This window comes from Anas platyrhynchos, chromosome 6 (genome assembly GCF_047663525.1).
Source record: "Anas platyrhynchos isolate ZD024472 breed Pekin duck chromosome 6, IASCAAS_PekinDuck_T2T, whole genome shotgun sequence".
In the NCBI taxonomy this organism is placed as follows: Eukaryota; Metazoa; Chordata; class Aves; order Anseriformes; family Anatidae; genus Anas; species Anas platyrhynchos.
In genome coordinates this window covers 9,502,667-9,527,410 of record NC_092592.1, presented here as the reverse complement: position 1 = coordinate 9,527,410, position 24,744 = coordinate 9,502,667, and the positions used below count along the sequence as shown (strand labels likewise).

At 42.6% G+C, this 24,744-nt stretch overlaps 2 protein-coding genes across 15 annotated transcripts in view; one reads left to right on the top strand and one right to left on the bottom strand.

Annotated features, from left to right (window-relative positions):
* Window positions 1–1,828: 1,828 nt before the first annotated feature.
* On the top strand, window positions 1,829–23,489 carry NRBF2 (nuclear receptor binding factor 2). Of its 5 annotated transcripts, none has more exons than XR_011810334.1 (7): window positions 1,829–1,994; window positions 12,037–12,121; window positions 13,710–13,750; window positions 14,463–15,358; window positions 16,471–16,605; window positions 18,380–18,473; window positions 22,201–23,489. XR_011810334.1 is itself a non-coding variant. In XM_027463807.3 (4 exons), the coding sequence occupies exons 1-4, from the start codon at window positions 1,941–1,943 to the stop codon at window positions 15,177–15,179; spliced, it is 897 nt and encodes a 298-aa protein (XP_027319608.1). In that variant the 5' UTR covers window positions 1,829–1,940; the 3' UTR covers window positions 15,180–15,997. The 5 variants fall into 5 exon arrangements, 1 of the variants encoding a protein (XP_027319608.1); XR_011810333.1 differs by having other exon boundaries at window positions 18,380–20,229; XR_011810332.1 differs by lacking the exon at window positions 22,201–23,489 and adding an exon at window positions 20,057–20,547.
* JMJD1C (jumonji domain containing 1C) overlaps window positions 23,455–24,744 on the bottom strand; it is a 157,992-nt gene continuing 156,702 nt past the window's right edge. For all 10 annotated transcript variants that reach the window (XM_027463800.3, XM_038181065.2, XM_072040035.1 and 7 more), the window contains one exon: window positions 23,455–24,610. In XM_027463800.3, coding sequence (XP_027319601.1) covers window positions 24,521–24,610 — 90 coding nt within the window. In that variant the 3' untranslated portion in view covers window positions 23,455–24,520. The remainder of the gene's footprint in view (window positions 24,611–24,744) is intronic.

Here is a 24,744-nt window from a genome sequence, read left to right as displayed (position 1 = left end):
GATGTCAAGGAAAATGTCAAATTTCCCAATTTACACCTCTGCCAACAGCCCCCAGCTGAGAAGAGGCCTTGCTGGGTCCCCTGAGGGGCTTCCAGTCACTGCCTGCTTCACTGGAAGTACAGTAATGACCACTGCTGGCTACCTGAACACTAGGCACGCTGTGACATGCTGGCTTGCCTCAGCAATATGGCTCCTAAAACCTTTATCCTGTTGACAGAATTTTCCCCACTACTTTAGCTCCCATTCCACAAGTGGTAAATTGGCTCAGTGTCTTACTCCGTTTTTCCACCAAAGATAATGTTCCTTGAAATGGACATCGACTGTCTCTTAAAACCCTGTAAATCAAAATGTCTTTCCTGAGCCAGCAGCAGGAGTAATGGAAAACATTTCTCAGAACTAGTTTGTTTTATTTCTAAGAAAGTGTTTGACCTAATGATCTATTTTGGCAAATTGGTATGATTTATGGAGAACTGATGAGCACGCAGTAAAAAACAGCCGTGCAGCTACCTGTCATGAGTCAAACTTTTTTACGCAAAATTCAAAAATATACACAAACAGATCAGTGATAGATTTAACAATAAACAACAAAAAAAATCTGCTGTTCAGTCAGCAAAGATGAGAAAAAGAGTTCATAGAGTGGCTAGAAATAACAGCTTGACAGTATGCAATTTAACTGCCAGTGTACATAAAATCTCATCCTACATAGTATTTAGCAAGATCATCAAAATCTGCTGCTGGATTAATGCAGCATGGAAAAGGACGATCAACCAGCTAAATGTGTAGATCTCACATACAGACGTAAGAAAATCAGTAGACTGTGACACATTAACTGAGTGCAACTTCATTAACAATCGAACAACCAAGTCATGTGCTCAGATGTAAAGACCTCTGGCAGACTTTTTCTTATTGTAGCACTACTGGCGAGAGAGAAAAAGGCAAGGCAGCATGGGAGTACGGATAGGGAAGGGCTTGTCATTACAAAGAGGAACAGTGAACAAATGGGATGGTCAAGATGGGATTTGTACTCCTACAGATGACACATAAATGTTACCTCTTCCTGAGCATACGTGTGGGTGCATGTCTGCGTGTGTACATGAGCTAACAGGAAGAAGGGAACCATGAGCATTTGGTACAAGAAAAACAATTAAGCTGTATTATCTCGTGTGTCCAAGTGCCACCAGTGAAGCACCATGTAGCCTTTTTTCTCCTGCTGCCTTACCTCTTTGATGACTGCTACCGACCTACTCCACTGATCTACTACTCAGTAAGAGGGCTCCAGGTCAAAACCACTCTGAACTACAGAGGATCTGGCTTGGTGATATATAATTAAACCAAGTGATAGATGAATTCTTGCAAATGAGAGCAGGAACTAGCCAAGTATCTTCCAGAAGCTCCTTGCCTGAAGAGCCCGTCTCGTCTAACCACATACGTGTAGGGAACGCTCCCCGCAGGCCTCGCCATGCTGCGACGCCAGTCCCCGTGGTGTGGGGCACGGCTCCGAGCTACAGCCCAGCGGGCCACGGAGCTCCCTCAGGGCCCACAGACGCCAGCCACGTCTGAGGATCACCACAAAGGGCACAGCGGGAGCCCTGGACTTCTTAATTCGCTTTTTTTCACGTCGTGCTTCCTCGGTGCCTCACTCTCCCCCTCTACCTTTTATTTTTTTCTCCCGTTTTTTTTCCCCCTCATGGCCCTTGTGGTGTTTTACACCCGCCGGGGGCTCCCCTCACAGCGGGGGCGGTCGTTGGGGCGGGCGCGAGGGCGGCCGTTGTGGCGGTTGTGGCGGCCGTTGCCCGGCCCCTCCCGCCTTGCCCCCGTCTCGCGCGCTGTCGCGAGATGTCGCTGACGGGCGGAGCGGGGCCGGGGGCGGAGCGGCGCCGGCGGCCGGGCAGGGCCGGGCCGGGGGCACCGGGAGCGGCGAGCAGGCCGCCTCCGCGCCCATGTGCCCGCAGCCCCCGCCGTCCATGGAAGTGATGGAGGGGCCGCTCAACCTGGTGAGTGAGCGCCGGGCGGCAACGGGGCCGGGGCTGAGAGGCCGGGCGGGGGACGCGGGCCCGCGGCGGGCGGCTGTGAGGCGCTGTCGGGGCGGGGAGGAACCCGGCTCGGCACAGCTGCCCCGGGACCGGCTCCCGGTGCGGCTCGGCTCGGCCAAGGTCGGGTGCCGGCCGTGCCCCGGCTCTGCCGGCCTCAGCAGCGGCTGCCTTTAAATCACACTTGATTTGTGCCGGCAGCCCTGCCGGGCCCTCACTGCCCCCACAGGGAGCCAGCCAGGTATTTCAGCCAGCCTGGTACCTGGTACACGGGTAAATGGCTGCAAGCATCAGCTCGTGGCAGTGCAGATAGCACCCATTAACAGGTTTGTTGTTTTTTTTTTTGTTGTTGTTGTTTGTTTGTTTTACTGACACCACGCACCAGGGAATATGAGTGACAAGTGTGTGACTAAAGCTTGGCTTCTGCCCGAAAAGATGATCCTTTGACCACAACAGTAGAGTGCAATTACCACACCTGTCTAGCACCAGGCTAAAAATAAGACCAAGACACTTTGACATAACGGATGATACAGGAAAAGGTTGCTTTATATAGTCCTGTACAGAAACTTACGAAGTTGTCAGCACGTATGTCTCTGCTCCATTTTAAGAAGTGTCCCGAAACACTCAAACTTTTCCTGAAACTGCTGCAGAATGCAGTCATGGATCTTATGTGGAAAAACTGGCTATCTTCAGGCTGTATCAAGTAACTTATTTTTCCCCAAGCTCTTCTATTCACCATCTCTCTCTGCAGAAGAATTTCATATTTTTAACAACATTCAGGGGAGGTGCCAATTCGCCAGTGTAAGAATATTCATTTAAGTTCCTGATAACGTTCAATGTCATGTACTTTTCTTGCTTCTCCTCAAAATCTCTTCTAGTTCACGTGGACCAGAAAAGCATAACTTTTTCCAGAGATGCCAACCCATTTGGACAGGAGGGAGGAAAAAAGTCCTAAGCTATTAACTGTTTTTGTGTACACTAACAGTTAGGCTTATTTATCTGATAACAATGACTCTTGTCTTAAGTACAAGATATTTTCCTTCTTTCAGTGCGTTGGTGGTTGCTGATTTTAGTGAAATGGCTTTTTCTAGAGTTAAAAAGTTTTATTAGAACTTGCTATGATTCTTGGTTTCTACTCACTTTGTCCTTTGAAGCTCACATCTAGTCTTGGATACTTGGAAGCAGGGGTACTGTCCTGATTTTCCCGGGGATCTGAACTGACAAGAAATCCCTAGTAGTTTCGCAGTGTCCTAATGTCTCCATTTCTGTCAACATGTAGCACACCCACTGCACTTAATCACTTACGTTAGTGGCTTTCAGTTACGTATTTCACTATTTGCTTAGCTTTCCTAATTACAGGTGGCATGCCATACCTCACACATTCTGCAGACTTCACTTACATTATCTATATTTCAGAGAACAGAAATCTAAAGAAATTTGGATTAAAGTATCTGGCCTTAATTAAAGCCTCAAGATGTTTCTTTTCCTTAAGTTTAATTAGATTTTGGTTTCCATAATTTGCTGATTTCCTTCTGTAGGTGTCACTTGACAAATACTGATTTGCTTTCCAGGGTTGTTCTTAATATCTACAATTAATGTTTGTTTTATTTAACTGAGTTTTGATAGATGACCCTCAAGTCTAATGACATTGGTGAGAAATGTACCCATCTTCTTAGAGTTTGGACTTCAGTTCATAGACTTTTTTTTAAACTTAATTTTTATGGTTTGCTATTGTTGCATGCTTAACAGATAATTATGCAGCCTAACCCCATCTTTCCTTCTCTTAACCCTTCCAGGGCTTGTGCTACAGTACTAACCGCCAATTTGATTTTCCACTGAGCTGTCCTCAAGGTATCCATTGTATCCAGTGATACTTCATTTAGGAATAATTTGAGACAACTCTTCCCGAGTCTGTTGTGATCCCAGTTATTAGCGCCTTAGGCAAGTGTTTTGGGGAAGCTCTGATACCCAATCATTTATTTAGGCACTTCTTGCCCTCTTCCTTCCTTCCTTCTCCTGCCCTCCTCCTACCTGCACAGGGTGCTGTATGCCTAGCAGACAAATGTCATCTAACTGCAAAAGAATGAGTTAAAGCCCTGATCCTTTTGCTAACAGGGAAGCCGGTTCCTCAGTCCTGTGAGTACAGTATTTAGGTTACACCAGCGAACTTCACACTGCTACAGGCTAAGTGCAGTCCCTGCACCTGCAGGCAACCGTATAGTGGTTATCTAGTCCAGCTGAACACTTGTTTTCAGTGCTGTAAACTAAGACATGTCAGCATTCCTTAACAAATCTAAAAACTGTTACAGAAAAAAGATAAGACTCTCAAGAGAAGAGCTTAACTCAAGTAGAAGCTTTTAACTTCATTTTTTATGTGCTACCTACTGTAGGGGAAATTTCTTCTGCTGTCAGGTTTAGGCAAAGAATTCTGGTTTCAAATCCAGTGACTATTTTAGCCTTCGGTATTGAAAAAGGGGTCAGCCTGACACCTTTGAAGAATTTTCCATACTTCAGAAGCATAGCAGCACACAGGTGACTAGAAGCTTGGAAGTACCACAGTAAAATATGAGGCAAATATTATCAGCCTCAAGAAGTTAAAAAGGAAACTTGTTCGTTCAATGGAGTCCAGCACTCAGAACCTCGTAACTCTGTGGACTTCAGTTTAATACCAGTGCATAGGTATTAAGCTTTCCTGTAGGACACGTGCTAAGGAGCCATACCGCATCTACCTTGTATTTCTCCTACAAGATCATAGCATTTCATATGGCATATCTTAAGATAAAGTTCCAGATCGGGTGAATGCTAATTTCTATAAGTTTTTTGAAGTATAAGGGTAGCTTGAAAAGCTGTTTTGCTGAAAACTAGAAAGCACAGACTAGTGGCTGGAGTGAAAATCATACAACAATGTATATACTGCCACTCAGTGATCTACATTAACAAATGGTTTGCAACTGAGGTGAATGCCACATCCAGGTGAGGGGAAAATTGCAGGCAGAATATGCAATATGGAGGAGTGGGGAGAGGGAAAGAAGGTATCTGTGAAAGTTTACCAGAGACCAAAGGACTGACACCATGTGGACCAATGTAGATGAGATTTAATGCCATCCTGTACCTCTTATTTTGAGTGGGGGGGGAAACAAAAGAAAAGTCACGTTCATCTATAGAAACACGCGCTGAATCCTGTTTTTATTTTTTTTTAATAAAGCATAACCTGAAAGCTGCTATGCTTGCTCTTTCTATGTAAAATGAAAGAGAGAAAGGCAGATACACTCAATTCTGAACTCAGACTAGAGGAAACAAGCTTTCAGGTAGTGAAAGTGGAAGAATCTCATATAGACATGCCTAGCAAAGTCTGTTTTTACCATGGTAATAGCAGCACTGTCTTGGCTTTCCCTTTATACATGATACATATGTGGGTATCTTTTCAGTGAAGGGAAGTGTAAGGTGTGAACCACAGAGGCAGCAGCACATCTGAGAAAAGTGAGTGGCAGTACTGAGGTGATGCTGGGGATGCTCAGCTGCACACCCTGCTCACTATTCGCCTCCTTGGAAAGGCCCAGCAACATGGTATTCAGGTCATTCAACGCTGTGTTCATGTCATTACTCCTCAGGCACAACACGAGCCTATTCCGTGTAGCAGGTGTAACACCTTGCAGGAGCTCCCAGCCAGGAATGTAGCTGACTAAGCTACAGGTGGCTGACAGAAGGAAGCATCATTTCCTCCCTGCTCTCCATGCTATTTGGGTAGCTACCAGCAGTTCCTTTCTGCTGTGTCACGCTGGCATCACAGGCAGGGTACATGTGGATCACTGAGCCATGAGGTTCAGCTCCGAGTAAGTGCGCTTAACATGAGTCTGAAAGGCCAAAATGAAGCAGCAGGCTGAAGCACTCACTGAAGCCTTTCTGCCCCACCTTTTGGAAGCTGTTGCCCAGAGATGGCCTGTTTACCATTAAACACTTGTGGTGCTGGTTCAGTTGTCCCTAGTGAGGGTAGCTCAGTTGCTGTGTCATCTGAACTGTGTAGTTTAGGGCTGTAAGTGTGCAAACAGGAACCGAGATTGCTTTTATTGCCAGGGCAGTGGGACTGTTCTCCTTTAGCTTATAACCTCCAGTTACCAAGACCTGCGTATACCTGCTGCAGCACTGTCTGGAGGGGAAAAACATTACCAAAGCAGCTGGGAGGTGTAAGGAGGGGAAACAGCTTTGAAAACCAACTTGAAGCGTATAATGCTTTTATCATATTAAATGGACCAAAAGGAAGAGAATGAGGTTGACCTGAGCACGTATTAAGGAAAAGGACACCACAGCTTACTGAAGGTGTAGGCAATCGGGGAAAGAAGTGCAGCTGTGCCTGCATGAGGTTTGGAGACTCCACCTAGCCTGAGCACTGTGTGCAAGCTGGTTTTGTGCCAGATCTCTTAACTGCATTTACATGGTGAGGAACTCAGACCAACCTATTTTAGTTTAGATTTGGGATAGGTTGGGAACACACACATAGTCAATTAGGGCTATTCAGTGGATTAACATTGGTTTGCGAAATGACAAAAAGTTGGCTGTGTGTCTGCCCATATATTTAAATTCTAATACTACTGCTTACAATAGAGTTGAACTCCAACATCTTTACAGTTCAATAAAAAGTGACTGAGGAGCCTGTTAATATTGAGAGTACATTCTCATGAGTTTCACATACTTATTTTGCTCTATAGTCACACTAACTTGTAATTTACAGTTGAGTCACTATTCTGTCAACCTTGCTAAATACAGGCTTTAAAATACAAAATTGAGCTAGCATGTGGCTAGTGGTATTGGTTGAGCAGCCACAATGGGTTGTGCCATTGTTTGTTTCTCCTTTAGTCAACTCTGTCTTTCTCCAAAGCATACGAGGAGTATTTTTAAGAGGGCTTGCTTCTGTTGATAAAGCTACATGTTGCCCTTTCTTTAGGTTTAGTGGCAAATCTGTTCCCATTGTTTAGCATAAGTTATAGGACAAGATTTTTTAATTATTTTTTTTTTTTGCTTTTAGTGTAACTGCCTGGAAATACAAGCATTTTCTGACTTGTTTATGTGCGTGTATTGAGGAGTGGAATGGAATAAAGAGAGAACACTAGTGTAAAACTTGACCTGACTGGTCCAAGAATAAACTGTAGCCATCTACTTAAAAAATAAATAAATAAATAAAATGGAAGAGTCATGATAAACATTTCCAAGTTCACTGGTTCCAGGTGAAAATGGGTTTGAAAGACACTTGTGTGTGTGTGGAGGAAGCAATGAGGCACCACCTCATCCCACCCTTCACAACCTGGTGCTGTGCAGTTCCACACGGAAGATACTCAGCACACTGGTACAATACTGAAGCAGTAACAAGGTGCATTTTCTGATCCTTCCTTTCCCCTAAATACATTCTTAGAAAGACAGCCCTATATCCGTAAGGAAACAAACCAGAGGACAGATCCCTCATCTCTCAGAAAAATACCTTTGTTGTTGCTTTCAGCATTAAGCGAGCATAGGTATTGATCCTTTCTGGCAAAGATGACTAGTATCCACAGTTCATAGCATAGAATAGATGGTATTAGCGGCAAACTTTGGCTGCAACTTGAAGCATTTACAGACTGTTATATTGCACATAACTTTCTTTGCAGTCCCATTTGCTCACGCCCCTTTACTTTAGTAGCTGGGTTTTCCTGCCTTTGTAACTTCGTAGTAAGTAAACCACTGTAACCTGCAGTTCATAATCATATTACAATATATCAGTTGCTAAAGAGCCCCTTAAAATTAAGGGAGAAGGCTGCAAGGTTAACAGTTTATGCAAGACTTTGTCCAGTGCAGAACAGCTCCCCTTCTGAGAAGAAAGGACAACAAAACACATACAATACTATTTCAACTACACAAGGACTGTTGCAAATTACTGCTCTAAGGAGAGGGTGGTGAACTTCCCTGTTTGAAAGTGAGTAGCACTACCTCTACCCTTTAGAAGTACTGCAGGACAGACCATGCTTTTGTACCGTTACTCTCAGCTCTGGAAGAGCTAGCAATCAAGTGGAATCACACGGGAAAACAGTCTCCTTCTGCACCCTCAACCTAAGCTAGGATCCTTTGGTGGTAATCCTTTAAGTCCTTGTGGTTCATCTTCCCTAGAAAGAGTTACTGTGTTTGTGTCTTTTTGAAGTTTGAGAGCAGTACCAAATCTGGCAAGCAGGCCTTGTGACTTTGTTTCAGATGGCCTGCAGGTGCACCATTGTCTAGTTTTTGTTGGAAAGAAGTATTAATTTTAGTGCTGCTAAGGAAAGCTTTAAGCAAAGAAATACTTATACTGCTGCTTTAAAGGGGGACTTGATTATTTTTTGATTCTGTTGCTCAGAGGTTACCTAGGCAGTGGTTTGGGTTAGCTGAGTGGAGAATCAAAGGGGAGCTCTGCTTTGGAACATCAGTACCAACTTACAAACATCCCTCAGCATCTCAGCTACAGCTGGGAAGCAAGGAAAACTATCTGCCTTACCTGCTCCTGCAGTTCATCTGGGGGCTTGAAGTGACTCAGTAAGGCACGCACCAATCCCTTCAGAACCAAATAGTTTGGAGTAACTCGAGGAAGCTTTTTAGCTTGGTCATCTGTCATTCACACCTGTTTCCTCTTAGGAGAGTCAAGTTGTTACACCTGTCCATTTGCCTACTGGGAATTCCTGCTCGTCTGGATGGGGAGGGACATCTGGAAGTAGTTGCTGAACTGCTCCCCCCTTCCAAATCCATAGCTTGTTAAGAAATTATAATTATTCTTACACCACATCCTACATATATTTCCAACACTGCAACTGGGAGAGGAAGGAGAAATCAGATACGTAAACCCACTGCGGTTGTGCAGCAGCTGTTTCTGCAGTCATCACAGCAGCAGTACCAACATCAAAGCAGTCCTGTTGAATCTGTTAGGGACCAGCAGAGCAGCTTCAGTATCTTTGGTGTAAACACCTTCCTTTAGCATGACATCAGACCGGGGAGAGACTCGAGAGCCATTTTTCTCACTGTATGATACAGGGCCCATTCTTCCATTGCCAGTTTTATAACGGGATACAGACCACTGAGTTCAAAATAGCTTTGCTAACAATGGTTGGATGCTGTGTCTGAGTGGAACTGAGTGCTAAGAATAAACCAGCAGACTAGACAAGATGTAGAAGCTTACCCATGATATGTGGCATATTAAGCAAGTGCTTCTGTTGCGGATTCATCACTTGCTGCTAGGAAACAGCACCACAACTTTCTTCAGACTGCTGCTTTTGAATGTTCTGCCATGAAAATGGGAGAAATTCCTTGGTCCTTGCACAGTCAACTAACTGGAACAAGCATTCGCAAGGTGGAATAACTAACAACTTTTTCCTTGTCAAGCTGGCAGGAAAACATCCAAAATGAGGGATTTCTTTCCCCCATGACTGGCTGAGAACACCTAGCTTTCTCACAGGAGGCTGCGCCGAATCACTGGTTTTCCTCGGATCCTGTTCCTGCTGGGGAAGGCTGGTGCTGTGCAGCAGGATGAGATGTCCTGACATCTAGATATTTTGATGTAACAGCAAGAAAAGTATTTTCACCTTGCAGTCAAAGAATCCTCGTTTCTTTTTGCTAGCATCTCTGATTTTTTTTTTTTTCTAAATTGTTTATTCATGGTCTAGCCCAGTTTCTTCAGACTCCCTTGAACTTCACTGGGAGTTAATTGAAAATGGAAATAATTTAATTGCCACATCAAATAACAACTCACTGTCCTCAGATGATCTGCATGTGCTTAAATGATTTGAATATGACCGTGCCCCAATTGTTTAAAACTTATGAAAATAACCTTTGAAAACAATCCATTTTTGTATGTGGAAACTAACAAATAGAACCAGTCCCTTGGCTTTTTGGCTTGCTTTCTTCAGTCTTTTGTCTCTAGCTGTTTCCTTTTGCCCTTTCTTTTAGACCCACCTGTGCAGTTTGCAGAAGAAGCTGTACCAATATCAATTTATTGAAAAAAAATGTTTTGCAAGGAGCTAGCTCAGGTGTTTTTATGTGCATGACATAGCTAATTTGTAACTGAATGACCTGCCATGAGTAACTGAGAAGTTGGCTCTATATGAGCTGTTACTCATTTGTTCTTACCCAGGGGAAATAAGCTTCTCTCTCTGGCATATGTCATTTGTAGGAGTCCATAGAAAACGACCATAAAATAGATGATTTTCCAATAGAAAAACACTTCATCTGCTGAGATTATTTAACCTCGGGGCAGAAGAAATGAGTGCTGGCAGTGCTATGAGGATTGAATGAAGATGAGGAAGAGGAATGTGACTGAAGCATTTGTTGTGGAGAATCAAGGGGGTTTTTGGTGTTAGTTTTTTTTTTTTTTTTTTTTTAATACTCACCGTATTAGCATAGAAAATCAGTTTTAGAAAAGCTGAATGTCTAAATGCAGTGATATAGCTGCTAGGGATTGCTTAAGAACAGTTGTTTCCCAAAAGAGTATTTTCTGCAGAAGTCATTCTCTTCTGTGGTGTCAGAGCTGCTAAAATTCTGGTAGAAAATTGAACTTACCATAACCATTTAGGTGTTAAGTCAATTTGGAGGCCAAAAGTGACAAAGAAATTGATACGCATTTTGAAACTTTTCTTTTTAAAATGGATATTAGTACAAGGATCATGTTAGACTTGATACAATCACGTCACTGTCTTGTTTGGATTATTTTACCTTTGATGTTTCTACCAAAATTGCAGGAGCAGAGAAGAGTGTAATTTCTGTTAGGAACCAGTTGTTCTCACTTCTTGGGATACGGACAAATGCTGTCATTTTTATATTGCTCCTGGAATATGCTTCAAGGGAGTCAGTGACTTACATGCACCAAATGTCTAAAGCCTGATTTGTTTTATGTCTTTGTTTGGGTGAAAAGAGGGAATGGAGAATCTCAACGGGGCAGAGATGGAATTAGAGAGGCGGACTGCAGGCCTTCAGTTCCATTGCCCCTATAAGTTTCCTCAGTATGGATTTGGTAAAGGCTGTCTTGAGAGACTACAGTCTTAAAAAATGTAGAATCAGACAAACACTTTGGTTTCTTAACTGTCTCGTGTTGTTTCACAGAGCTGGTGCCTGGTACTTAACATCTATTTTCTTCACACTCAGCATGTAGTGAAGCAGCCGTGCATCCTGCGTGTTACTGACAGCTGTGCCGGTTGGGTGCTTGTAGCCATTCATATCACAAAGCTTCTCCTGGAGAAAGGGCCACAAAGTTCCTGTCTTACAGTAACGATAAAAGGATTCGCTTTCATGAACGCTGCAGTGCTCATTATGCAATATTCTTTCTCACTAAGCATATGCAAATACTTGCGCCAATTGCTTGCTTTCAGCAAGACTAGGTTACCCTAGTGGTTTGCATTAGTAGCTTACAAATGCTGGTAGAGACTTAACTGTTGTACAGCAAGGACGTGACTTTGATACCTTCAGCTATGGCTGTACTGCTTCCATGAAGTGATGTAAGCTGCAAACAACCAAGGTCTTTTGCACTTCCTTCGACTGAGAAGCAAAGCTTGCTGGGGATGGGGCAGCAGAAAATGGCACACCCGGGATAAGCTGTAACATTTCTTTTTCCAGCTCTGTAGTTCAAACATCTTGCATTCTGCTGCCTAAATTGGTCCTAAACACTTTCAGCTCTTTGTAGTTTCTGTGGCCTATTGGTCTTTTTACACAGCTACAGTGAACGGCTGCCTATGAAGGAGAGGATGTACTTTTGGAGGAGAGCTTCAAAAGGCTTTTATTGTGTACACACCGTCTTTGCTGCATTAACGAACTTCAGTTCCTACCTGTACAGTACACACCCTTGTAAGGCAGTATTAAAAAAAGAAACCAAATTATACATTTCAGAAGGGACTGGGAGATCTGAGCGTAAAGGCCCGAGAACTGGAATCAGTTTAAGACTTCTAGTTATATCAATTACTTTAGACACAGATCTAACTATTTGTTGGTTAACCCTCACTGATGTAACACTCTTTTTAATTTTAAGGCTCACCAGCAAAGCAGAAAAGCAGACCGTTTGTTGGCAGCAGGGAAATATGAAGAAGCAATTTCTTGTCACAAAAAAGCTGCTGGTGAGTAGAAATTTCTCACATTCCAATTTTTAAAATCAGTTTCTGGATTTGCATGTTTCATGGGGGCATCTCGTTACTTGCAAAATATTCTTTTTATTCTTCACATGTGAATTTGTTTTTCAGTCCAGATCAACAATCTTTTTAGAAACATTTTCTCAGATATGAGCAGCTGAAGTCAGACATTTCCAAAGTTGATTTTGCTGGGGGTGGTTATCACTGCTAAGGCAGTTCTTGATTCAAGTCGAAGCCAACACCTTGTGTTGTGTACAAAGTGTAGTTGGGGACCTACTGTAAGCTAGTTTTGCTTTACACTTCCTTTTTTCTTCGCTTCTTTCATGGCTGAAGTAACGTGCTTTCTATTGATAAAGCAAATACGCGAGCTTTTTATGACAAAAGTTTATTTACTTCCCCTTCCTAATGTGTAAGTCAAGACAGCTAATAGCAAGAAATGAGCTCGGCTTCCCTAGAAGCGAAGCAGGACAGCAGAGCACATCCCAGGCCTTGATGCGGTGACTGACAGCCTCTCCGAAGCGAGACTTTGTGCAGCTACCTGTTCATTTAACTAGTCATGCGTAATTATTTGTGGTGGAGTCCCTCAGCTGGCTGACAGTGTGGCAACTGCTTGGCAGAAGAAGAAAGAGGAAATCTTAATTGGTGCAATAAGTAGGACATTTCCAGTGACAGGGCTTGTGTGTAGAAAAAATAAGTGGCTACTCTGAAGATCGTAGCCTAGATACCAGGCATTCTTGCTTTCCATTCATAAATACTAGAAAACCCCATAGAATGAGAAACTGAAAATTGGTATTTATGAGTAGGAAGAGCAATGAGGGATAGCACATATCCTGATATGCAGACTTTTCTTTTTGGTTTCCCTCACTTCCTATACCAAAGCAAAACCAAATAAGGTATTGAATGTTTTTTGTTTTTCTTCAGTTGATGATTCTGTGTCATTATCTTACAACCTGAATTTGGTTAAGAATTTCTTACGTCTTGTCATTTTCAGCTCTAGCAAGATATGGTCAAAGTCCGAAGTCCTGCTCTGCCTCTAAGCCAGCACATTTTCTGGTCTGAAGGGGAAGTTAATGAAAAAAATGGGGAACTACAGACTGTACCTCCTAACCAAGAATATAATTAAAGCATGACTTAATGACACAGGTGCATCATGAGAGAGAGGATTTTACTTACCACATTTTGTTTTAAAATGCATGTATGTTAAGAGTCCGGTCCTTGTCTGTGTTTCTCCCCTTTGTGGGAAAAGTTGTTGTTCTGCGACTTTCTGGAAATGGCTGCCATAACACTAAGCTCCTGATCTTCTCTGAAAAACAAATTGTTCACAGTCTCAGCCAACAGGATGCCATGGCAAGGGTGTAGCATAGACTACATGATCCTACAGTAATTTTTTTTCTGATTTTTAAGAAACAGCAGGTGTTTCCAGCCTCTGTAGTTTGGTAAATACTTTGCGTTTTGACTACTTCTTTTATGTGGGAATTCAGAATATGAACAGCCTGAAGCCTTTTTTTTAACTTTTAAGGAACCATTCACGTCTTATAACCTTGCCTAACACATTTATCAATTTTCTCTTCTGCAGCATACCTTACAGAAGCTATGAAGCTGACCCAGTCAGAGCAGGTGAGACCCAAGTGCAGTGGACACGAGAACTCTGTTGTGTATCTGTGTTATATTGTGCCCTCACTGATCGTATCCCTCTTGTACTCCACGTTGTTTTCTGAGATCCACAGCAACTACACTGGGAGGCTTGGAAGTGCAGAGATGCTAGTCTTCCTTGAAAGTTTTTGCAAGTTTACATGGAGCAGGGATAGGAGAGCTACTAACCCATCCAGGGGTTCCCTGGCAATGGTTTCTAGCCTGTAAGGTGCCTTCAAGTAGGTGATAAAACTAGTTTCATGGGTAACTTTTGCTCTGAAGCACTTAGGCCGTTTTGCTGAGACACAGGAGCTGAGTATTTCATCTACAGTGTGCCAAATGAATCTGCTCTTTCTTGATGTTGGTTACAGATCAGTTAAACTTCTTGTGCGTCTGCTCAGGGGTACTATCACTGTCTGGCTAGTGATTTACACACACAAGAAAGACTAAATGTTAACTCCTGAACAATACCAGCAGTTGTATTAAATTTGGGTGATATATCTGAATCTCTTGCATTGCACAAGCAGAGAGCACTTCTGGTTGGATTTACTGTCTGAATAACAAAGGCTCCTCCTCTCCCTGGGGCATGCTATGATGCTGTTTATGTAAATATTTACAGGCACGTAACTTTACTTGCATGAATATTCAGGTAGATTAAGGATCACCAATTAAATTGTTTAATCTTGTTTTTACTCAGGCTCAGCTATCACTGGAATTACAAAGGGATAGTCACATGAAACAGTTACTGCTCATCCAGGAGAGGTGGAAAAGGGCAAAGAGAGAGGAAAAGCTGAAAGCCCAGCAGAACGCTGACAGAGAAGCAGCTGCACACCTTCAGACTTCTTTTAAGCCACCTGCTGAAGAATCTGATGATCAGAATGTCTTGGTTCCTGTTACTCAGAAATACAGCCCTTCCACAGAGAAACATCTACACGACATTCAGGGTGTCTTTGACAGGGACCCGGATACGCTATTATTTCTGCTTCAGAAAAAAAAGGAGCCAGTAGAAGCGTGTATTGGCAGTAAAGCTCCTAAAGATGACAAAACAATAATAGAAGAGCAGGCAACCAAAATTGCAGATTTGAAACGGCATGTAGAATTTCTTGCAGCTGAAAATGAGAGATTAAGGAGAGAGAATAAGCAGTTAAAAGCAGAAAGAGCTAGACTCCAAAAATCTCCAGTAGAGAAGGAGTTGGATGTCGATGCTGACTTTGTAGAGAAGTCAGAGTTGTGGAGCCTGCAGCAACACTCGGAAACTACTTCTTCAGCTGCAACTTGGCAAAAGTTTGCAACAACTGCGGGGAAGGCAAAGGACATTCCAATACCCAACCTTCCCCCCCTGGACATCCCATCCCCTGAACTCCCTCTGCTGGAACTCTCTGAAGATATACTGAAAGGACTGATGAATAGTTAAAAAACAGGAAAAAAGTGCTCAATGTAGTTACCTAAACTAAGAAAAGGGAAAACCACCAGGACAATGATAACCTGAGGGCAGAAACATCTAACACAATCCTACTGTTGGAGAAAAGGCATTAAGCAACTTTGTTACTGTGAAATACACATCATATCTGATCTACTTCATAAAACTTAAAGGTACCATAATCGGTATAAGATGGCAAGCTCTTTAGTCTTTCTCCCAATGTTTCAAACCAAATGACTGCCTGGAGAATGTTTCATGTAACACAATCCTTCAGGGGTTTAAAGTATGCTATATGTAATAGTTATCTATAATGCCATAAATGATGGTGCAGAACCTAACTGTTATGGTTGCCAGTTGGCTGCCACTTCATATTGAAAAATGCTTTCTAGCATGAATTTAAACTGTGCATTTCATTATGCATAACTTTGTTAATTCAGATACAGTGCAATTTGTACACCTAGATGGATTTATGTGCCACACTCTATACTCCTGGCTAAGTTAACCTCAAATCAGGAGAGATTTAAATTTCCATTCTATGAAGGAACCAGCTTACTAGTTCTGTTGATGAGGTTTTTTTTGGTTATCTGTTTACATAACTAATCAGGGTGCATCAAATCTAGCTATTGGTTTCTGTATAAAGTGACATTGTTTTAAAAAAATCTATACTTAAGGCAAAATACCCTTTTTGTTTTCAGCGATGCATGAATGGAAGTAATTCTAGCTGGCAGTATTTGATTGAACAAGAAATTGTTTACAGCTTAACCTGATTCAAAAAGGATATGAAAATAAAATCCAAGGTGTTTTGACACTAAGCGCGTGTTAAATCTATATGAACAAATTTAGATTTATTCTAATGGTGTTAGTACACAACACTCACCTCAAGTTCTGTGTTCAGCCATCAGCAGATACTGGAAAGCTAGGATGAATTCAGAGGGTCTTGCATGTACATAAAGTGACTTTGCTAATAGCTTGCTTAAATACCTCGAGAGAGGTGACGTCTCAGAGGAAGCAGCACTGTGCATTTGCCCAGAGAGAGGCTCCCCTGGGCTGAAGGAGTCGTGCTGCGAGAGCTGTGCACACCCATGTGGGCTGTTGGTTTCTGTGCCGAACCCAGGCTTTCCTGCCGCAGGGCGTGAGAGTGGCAGCGTGTCCTGGGGGCACGAGTTAGCTCTGGCTGTTACTGATTCATGGAAAGTGTTGAGTGTTGCAAGCTACTCCATTCCAAGTTATTCTTGAGTGTTACAAGGTAAGCTTGCTCTTTCTAAGGGTCCTTTTTTTTTTCCAGAATAGCCTGGAAGTACAGCAAGGACACCTCACTGCTGTGCAAATTCTCCCCATGCCTCTGTATGCCTGGTCTGTCTCCTGTGCTTGCTTGAAGGGAAGTAGGGACTGCAGGCTAGAAAAAGCTATGGAAGCAAAGGTAAGATGAGTTCATTAGAGGAGGTCCCTTGTACTGAATTGTAGCAGGAAACTAGACTTTCCGGGGGGGGTTTGAAAAAAGTTTTTTCTTCCTGTTGGAGCAGTTTAGCAGATGGTCCCACGGCACAGCTGTGGTGAGGTAGCCTGTTCCAGGTCAGCCCCAGCCCGCTGCTCTCTCTAAAGTGCGAGTTACATTCTCTGTCATCTGCCTGGCTAGCTGTTACAGGTGATAAGTCAGGAGAGCAGTGTTCCTATTCTTGTAAGTAACACAAAGAAAATGGGAAGGAAAACGGGAAGGAAATCAAATTATTTAAGCACCTCTCTCATGTCACTGCCAGGGCTGATAGCTACAGACAGACATGGCAGCTCTCTCTGCAAACAGCAGCTCTAGGAGAAAAGGAAGCAAGTTCAAGCCTGGCTACCTACCTCTGCCAAAGAATCAGGAATCTAAACGGGGCAGGGGAGTATCAGGTGCCGCTTCTGGTTCTTTTAGCCACAGCTCTTTGTCCCTTCCTATGAAGCTTTTCCCTTTTGCTGCATAAACAAAATACCAGATCTGAAGAAGGAAGCTACTTCTCTGGAGGAGTATCACCAAGTAGAGGCAAACTCTATGCTGCCACTTCGAAAGTGATGTTGAAACTTTTCTCTCTTGCAATTCAAACATTTGCTTACTCTGTTCTTGCAGTCTGCCCACTAAACGCATGAATGCTGCTGAAAACAAACTTAAGGCAGCATGGTTTAACACTACTGTCAGTTGTGCAGAAACAAGAATGAACCTAATGTTCTCTTTAATGGGATAGGATCTCCTACACTGTGGTTTAAAGTACTGCTAGCATTACATGAGCCATGGGGAAAGCTATTTCTTGTACAGTGCACAGCCCAGCCTAGAGGTGGAGCAGGTGATACCACTGGAGAGTCAGACCATGGCCTAGCGAACAGCTCGAGTGCTCCTGGTGATGAAAGAGCCCTCCCTAGCCCTGCCAGCCTCTTCCTCCCTCCCTTCCACGCAGCAGTGTGGTCAGCCAGCCACAAAGCCTGCCAGGAGAAAGATGTGGGAGCAGATGGGATCATCCCTCCTGGCACCATGGGACGTTTGTAAAAAATATCTTACAGCTAAGAAGCCATGAATAATGACTTTTTACTAAGTGCTTTAAATTCTGGGCAAAAAGCCAAGTGTATGGAATAAGACAGAATGTCAACTTTTCTAAGAAAGGAATGTTTCAATATGTGTTTAGAGCAAAGCAGTCACATGGTCCATTTAAATAATAAGCTATATAGAGAATACTATGAGAGAACAAATTTTAAGGATACATGGTGATAGATCTAAGGAAATTCTCTTCCAGGTCTATCAGCAACTAGTTTATGTCCCAACAATTTAGAACTGTTTGAAATAATGACTGCCTTTCGGCTTGGTTGGGCTGCATTGTGAAATGACAAAAAGCAGCACCCAATTTTCCTTCCCTGCGCCGCTGGGTTAGTTTGCATTACTGTTTACACACCTTCCTCGCAGGGACAGCTGTCTTTTCCTACCACCTCACCAAAAGATGTGGTTTTGAGAGCTGTGCTTGGAGGAGCCACCGCTCAGCTGCAGATGTTCTCTCCTCCAGCCTCTGCTTGTGGGCGCCGCTCGGCTTGCTGGGCGTTTTGTTGCCACCGACTGCCACCTGGTGGCCGCGCGGCGCCTTGCTCGGCTCCTAGTAAGAGAGAGACCCTTCTCGTCTCTTACAGGGTCTTTTCCTTGCTATTACCATTCCCCATTCTTGCTTATTCCCCAGGTCCTTCAAGAATGACGAAAAGATGCAGTATGCGAATACTGTACAGAAAGTAAGAAAAGCAATTTTCATGCACTGTAGCAGCAGCAACAAAGTGGTAAGTTATAAATGGGCATACGCTGCAACCAAAGCCTCTCGCAGTAAGTGGAAAGGTTCCCATGGGCTTTAAATCAGATCTGCATTGTTTTATAGGACATAAAAAATGCTGCGTTCCATTATTTTAAAGTGTCTCACCAAGAACCAATTTTAACATGTGTCCAGACACTGACTTCTATTCATAGACTTTGCTTTACCACAGAAACCTCTCTTGTCTTGGAACACAGAAATATTATCCCTGTTGAATATAGCCAACATATGCTTTGCAAAAAAGAAATTGTAATTACCTGGTCTCTGACTGTATCCCCACAGAACAGGAAACCAAAGAAAGGCAGCTGGGAAGCAATGTAGTCTCCTGGGAATACAATCTGCAGACTGCACCACCAGTTGATACTTAAAATGACAGCTAAAACCAAAATATAGAAGTGTTGGGTTTTACATTTCAGACTTACATAAAGGGAAAATTGGATCTTGTGACCTCTTCCTCTTGAGAGCGTTTTCATTTTCAGGAACTCTCTGGCCATGAACTCCTTCCTACTCTCATGTCAACATCAGCTCTTCACCCATCTGCAATTCCTTTTTACCTGTTTTCAGTGAGTGACAGGGACTGCCCTATCAGAAACCCATACTTGATCTGAGTCATCTAGAAAACTGGTGGCAGCCATATAAATACAACATCTCTTCCAGTCACAGCTTGGAATAAACCCAGATTTATTTCACGTCTATCCTCCGTGTTTTAAGAGAAAAACATATTGAAGGAGAGTTCTTTAAAGATATGAAAACAGGCTAGAAAAATAGGTGACAAAATCCCGTATTTATTAAGACTAAAAATGCTGCAGAAAACAAACAGTAGAACTGTTTAAAAGTAACTAGAGTGGTAACGTGCTACCACAAATCAGGTAAAGCCAGACAATGCTTACCAAAACTTTCTGCCTGAATGCGATGTGAAGTTTAACTGTATTAAAAAAATCATTGCTTTCAAAAGGCTCAGAGCTACAGCCGTCTTTTCCCACACCTCCTTTCTCTCCCATGTTTGTTTTACAATCCAGAAGTAACCTAAACTTACCCAGGCTTTTTCTCCTGTAATCATTTGAAATGTTTCCCCTGGCCTATTTGTTGCAGGAGTTAAGGTATTATTGAGATCAAACAACATAAAATCCTTACAGCTGTAAATATACAGGATTTCCTGCCTTAGAACTACTAAAGCCTCCTCTCTAATTCCACTAAGGAAGCACAGAAATACGATAAAACCACATGCCCTGGGACTGCAAAAAGCAACGGGCATCTGTGTCAAGAATACAGTGTATGGTATGGCTGGAAGGTACCAGGAATGTTCACTTTGATGTGTAACAACAAAAATCCCGTCTACCATTTAGCTTTAGAAAGGTCCATGTTTAAAAAGCAACTGTTTGCAGACAACGCATCAGGTAAAACATATCTTCAATTTGCTCTGAGGCAACATTTTCCTACTAGCTATATATAGATTGTAACTTCCTTTTCAAAACCTAGAAAAACAAATGAAAAAAGTACAGAGGTTAGTTTGTGTGCACGTCTAATGCTACAAATCATTTGCCCCTTGGTCAGAGTTTCCTAGGTCGCCCTGCTGAGATGGAAAGAAAAGGATGTGGCCATGTACGCTGCATCAGAGCAGCCCCCACGCCACTGTGTGCTCCCCTGGCCTCTGGGGGCACACGCATCATGGGAACAAAAAGACAGAGGACAACTGGCACTCCTGCGAACAAAGAGCAAGTCAAAAGGTGGGAAGCAGGAGCACAGTGGAAAGCTGATGGTCTTTGAGGCAGAACTGGGGGGGCTAGGAGGAGAAAGTGTAGCAAAGCCTGAGTGTGAGAGTCTCAACAGGGAGAGGCAGCGTATCCAGTGCGGATGTGGGGGAGAGCACAAACATCCTGCACGGGAAAGCAGCAGAACGGGACATGGTGGCTGTGGAAGGAGGAAGGAAGGGAAATTCCCAGTTAGGGCGCTGGGCGGAGAAGGCTGTCAGTTGTGAGAGCAGGAGAGGGCTTCACAGGATGTCACGGGAGAGGGTACGAACAAAATTACCACCTACCGAGAAGGTCAGAGAGCATGAGAACGTAGCGCTGATCAGATGGAGGTTTGGTTTACACACACAGATCTGAGCAATTTCCGTGAAGCTGCAAGAGTATACAGATTTTCAAATCAGATTGTTACAACCCCGTATTGTTTGACGTGTAACAGGGCCCAGTTTCACTGCCAGCAATTCCAGTAATCCAGCAACTTCTGTTTGAGCTGAAACATGTACACAGATGTCCATCCGTGCCAAAATAGTTCAGGTCATAGCAGCCCTGCTTTGTTCTTCGCTGATTGCTTACTCTTTGCTTGTGACCTCTGCAGTTACAGTAGGAAGTGCGCCCATTTAACGTACGGCTCTACCCGGGATGGCAACAAGAAGGAGCTGGAAAGGGGCGAGTCAAGGAGGGTGTACGCAGAGAGGAGGATTTGCAGTTCGGATGAGTTTGAAATGTGAACTTTCACAGGACAGGGAAAAATAAAAAAAAAAAAAAAGAGAAAGGAAGTTTCACAGAGAGCGAAGTAGATCAAGAGAGCTTGTTCTGAATAGGAAGGTGGTAAAAAGACAACATAGTACTTTGTGTTCTTGTTCTAGAAGTTGACAGTGTTCCTGCAAACAGCTGCAGTTGTTATCTTTGAGCGCTTTTGGCAACATTAGAACTGTTCAGACCAGAAAACCTCTTAAAAAGTTTTTGGGAAAGGAAGATGAGAAGAACATACCCAGCAGTGCAGCCTCAGAGAACACAGAAATGGTCAAGAGGAAAAAGCTGATCTGCGAACAACCCCTTACACACGCACAGGCACTTTCAGTCTCAGACATCAGCTATGACAATCTTACTTTGTACCGGCCTTAATGCTAACTCTGCTTGCTGCACTGATTTCCTGTATAGGAGCAGGGAGCTTAACTTCATTGTGAAAGAGCCAGAAACGTTAAGACACTGAATAAACTAAGTTAGGGAAACAAAGTATTTAAGATAACAGAATTTTGGCCTCTTTTACTGGTACTGGGAGTAGTCATTACCTTTAACAGTTTTTGTGGTCTGCTAATGCACGCAGCATGTGACTCACAGTCTCTTTGAGTTGATGGCAGAGGTGCTTTACAGTGCTCCCCGTTGTGCTGTTTGTGCCACGTTTACCTTGTTCACTCGCTCCTGGCTTCTCCTCCCATTAGTTACTGGGGAAACACTGTCGCTGTTGTGGGCAGTTTATAGACATCTCCACACGCAGCACAAAGTCAATTCAGAAAGTGATTTGCAAAATGCATCAGGTGGTTTTTACGCACTGCAAACCATCAGATATACCCATTCACCACATTTTTCAAATTATTTCTGGCATGACCACCCATTGATTTACTTCACATCAACCCTACTAAGCAAATCAAGTAAATAGTTAAACTCTACAGTGACTCTATGAGAAATCCTATTTATGCAGTTAAAACTATTTTTTTTTTTAATCTTATCAACTTATTTTTGCTAAGAAAGCAGCAAAGGTCTACTTACCCCAGTGGCTGTGCAACATGCCATGAAGCTTGATCCCATCAGTTCAGCCTCTCTCCAAAATGAGATTTTTATTTTCAAACCTGTCAATCTCCCTGCCTTTTCTTTGGGAGGATTCTCACTGCTTCTCCACCCATTTCAACCACATTTTCGCAGTATAATGTCTTTACCATATACTTACAGATTCACCAGCAAAGGTGGGAGAAGAACAGGTGGCCACAAAGAACTTGAATAGCCACACGTGGAAGTAACCGTTAGCCTCTGTTTAGCTGCTCACTCAGATCCCAGCTGAGGTAAGTATTTACATCTTCAGCCTCGGAGGCCCAGGTGGGGATGGCTCCCCCACTCCCGAAGTCCCGCAGGGAGGAAGGGGCAGGCTGCAGCTCCCCACAGGGTGAAAGCTCCAGAAGCACTCGGGTGCTCTGCGCTGAGCAGTTCGGGACAGCAAAGCACCTGGGTATGATTAAGAGGTGGAGCAGGAAGCCAGGACAGACACAGTAACTGCTTTCTGTCAGTAGCTGGAGAAACAAATCGATTCCATTCAGCTCCGCTACAAAGAAGAGCCCAGCACAAAGAGCGAGCTGTGATGACAGCCCATGGACCGTGCCCTAACAACTGCGCTTTGTGTGGGGAAAAATAAGTGGGGGGAAGAGAATCTGACCTGCCGGTCTGCAGCAGGAATGCACATTTCGGTGACCTCAAGACACGGCACAGATGTTTCACGTACTGCACCGAAACTCAAAGAAGAAATATTTATACTTGAGATTAAAATTCACTCATTTACACATTCTAAACTTTAAAGGAAGTACAGCAGGCTGGTTCTGTGCTATACACAGGTTAAGTTCATTTGCTGCATGTAACTGGGTATGAACTCGAGCATCAACTGCCAAGCACAGTAACGTTAACGCCAACATTGCAACTTCAAATGAATTAAAACCTGTTCAACAATGAACTTTTGGAGCCCCAAATCATCTTTGTTTCTCTTAAATTACTATCTTAAGGCTGTCTCTTAAGAAGACTCACGAGACTTTTTTTATTTTTTTAATCTATCAGACTTTGTCACTCTCGTGCAACTACTTTTTTTAATCTATCTGACTGTCACCCTCAGAGCAGTAAGTGGGATACTTCCTGTCCCTTTACAGCCAAACAACAAGCTAGCTAATGGCTGCATCTAACACTTAGTACAGAAAACTAAACATTTGGATAGTTTGAATAAATTGAAAAGTTTATGTACAATTTAGCTCTTCAGACAAACCCGAATAGCTTAACAAAATTTATTGTTATTAAATAAAAGCAGACTTTTTTTTTTTTTAAGTCATTATTTTGCTCTATTACTTGAGCTGCAAAAAGCCAAGATGCTATTTTTTTTTTCCTGTAGAAATTCCTTTCCCCCTTCACCCAAAATACGTGTTGGATTATTAAAGACAGAACATAAGCAATGTTTAAATTGTTTTATTCTGAGCGAGGCTCTTTTTGGCTCAGCCATTTGAACTGTGCTCCAGCACTTCCCTTCGCAGTTTTGTTTCAAACCCAGAGAGGGCAGAACGGCGCACATCAACCACGGCAGAACATTTCAAGCGTTACAATAAGCGACACCAAAGCAGAGATGCACTGGCAATTACTGTGAACGAACGACTCGGGCTGTCACAAATATGCCACCAACATGAAAAACAAACACAATGAGACAACATTTGATAAAGTTCTTTTAATGGAAAATGTAAAACCCCTTTCAACTTCAATGTACAAAGCATGTGTAACACTTGCACTTTTAACAAATTAAAGCAAGCCAATGTTTTAAAAAAATACATCATTGAATGTATATATGTATATATTTACATAGCATATTAAGTTTAATATTTAGCTTTAAAAGTTCACATAAATTTTACCAAAATGAGACAATTTTTAAATAAATTACACCTTTTGAAAACGTTTAATTGTACACTGAATAGCTTCAATAAAATACTGAAGTGTCTGTATTTAATATCTACTTTATATACTTTATATTTTACAAAGTTTACAATTATTTGGCAGTAATTTTCAGATTATGACATGACTGCTGTGCGGACTCAGCAAGATCCCAAATGCAGGCAATAGCTGGTGTTTGTGTCCTACTCTCACAGTAACTGTCTCAATGTAGTGAAAAATATCTGAATTATTTTAGCAAACTGTACAAGTCACATTTACATTTGATCAACAATATAGCATAGAATTTTGTGTTTTTTCCAAAAATAAATACATCATCTTAAATCTTTGACATTTCACAAACTTCATGTACATTATGATACAGGACAGCAGAACGCTGCTTCATTGTTTGCAAGTCTAACACGTAATCACAGTGGCTGTGATATGAAGCTCTACCGTTGCAGTGTCATTAGCAAGTAAATACGATGACTATATTTTCTTGGCACTGATGGTTTGTGAAGCTTAAATTAGTGTGCATACTGTTCATATATTAGAAAAAAATAACCTCCATTTGATGTTAACACAAAAAAGCAGAGAGTGCTTAGTTCTCTTCCATATCTTCCATTTCACTTTCATGAATCTTCAGTGCTCTCACCATTTCTTTAACTGCATGATACAAGATATTTTTAACCTGCAAGAACGTCAGACATTTTAGTAAGGCTTACTCCTAAGGAACTCCTAAAAGTAACTACATTTAGGACTAAGCTTAATGGATGTTAAAAAAAAAAAAAAAGGAAGGCTGAAGAATCAAGTCAGTGCAAAAGG

Coding starts and splice junctions, on each gene's coding strand:
- NRBF2 (XM_027463807.3), top strand. CDS start 1,941: ATGTGCCCGCAGCCCCCGCCGTCCATGGAAGTGATGGAGGGGCCGCTC. Junction 1,995..12,036: donor TGGAGGGGCCGCTCAACCTG/GTGAGTGAGCGC, acceptor TTTAATTTTAAG/GCTCACCAGCAAAGCAGAAA. Junction 12,122..13,709: donor TTGTCACAAAAAAGCTGCTG/GTGAGTAGAAAT, acceptor TCTCTTCTGCAG/CATACCTTACAGAAGCTATG.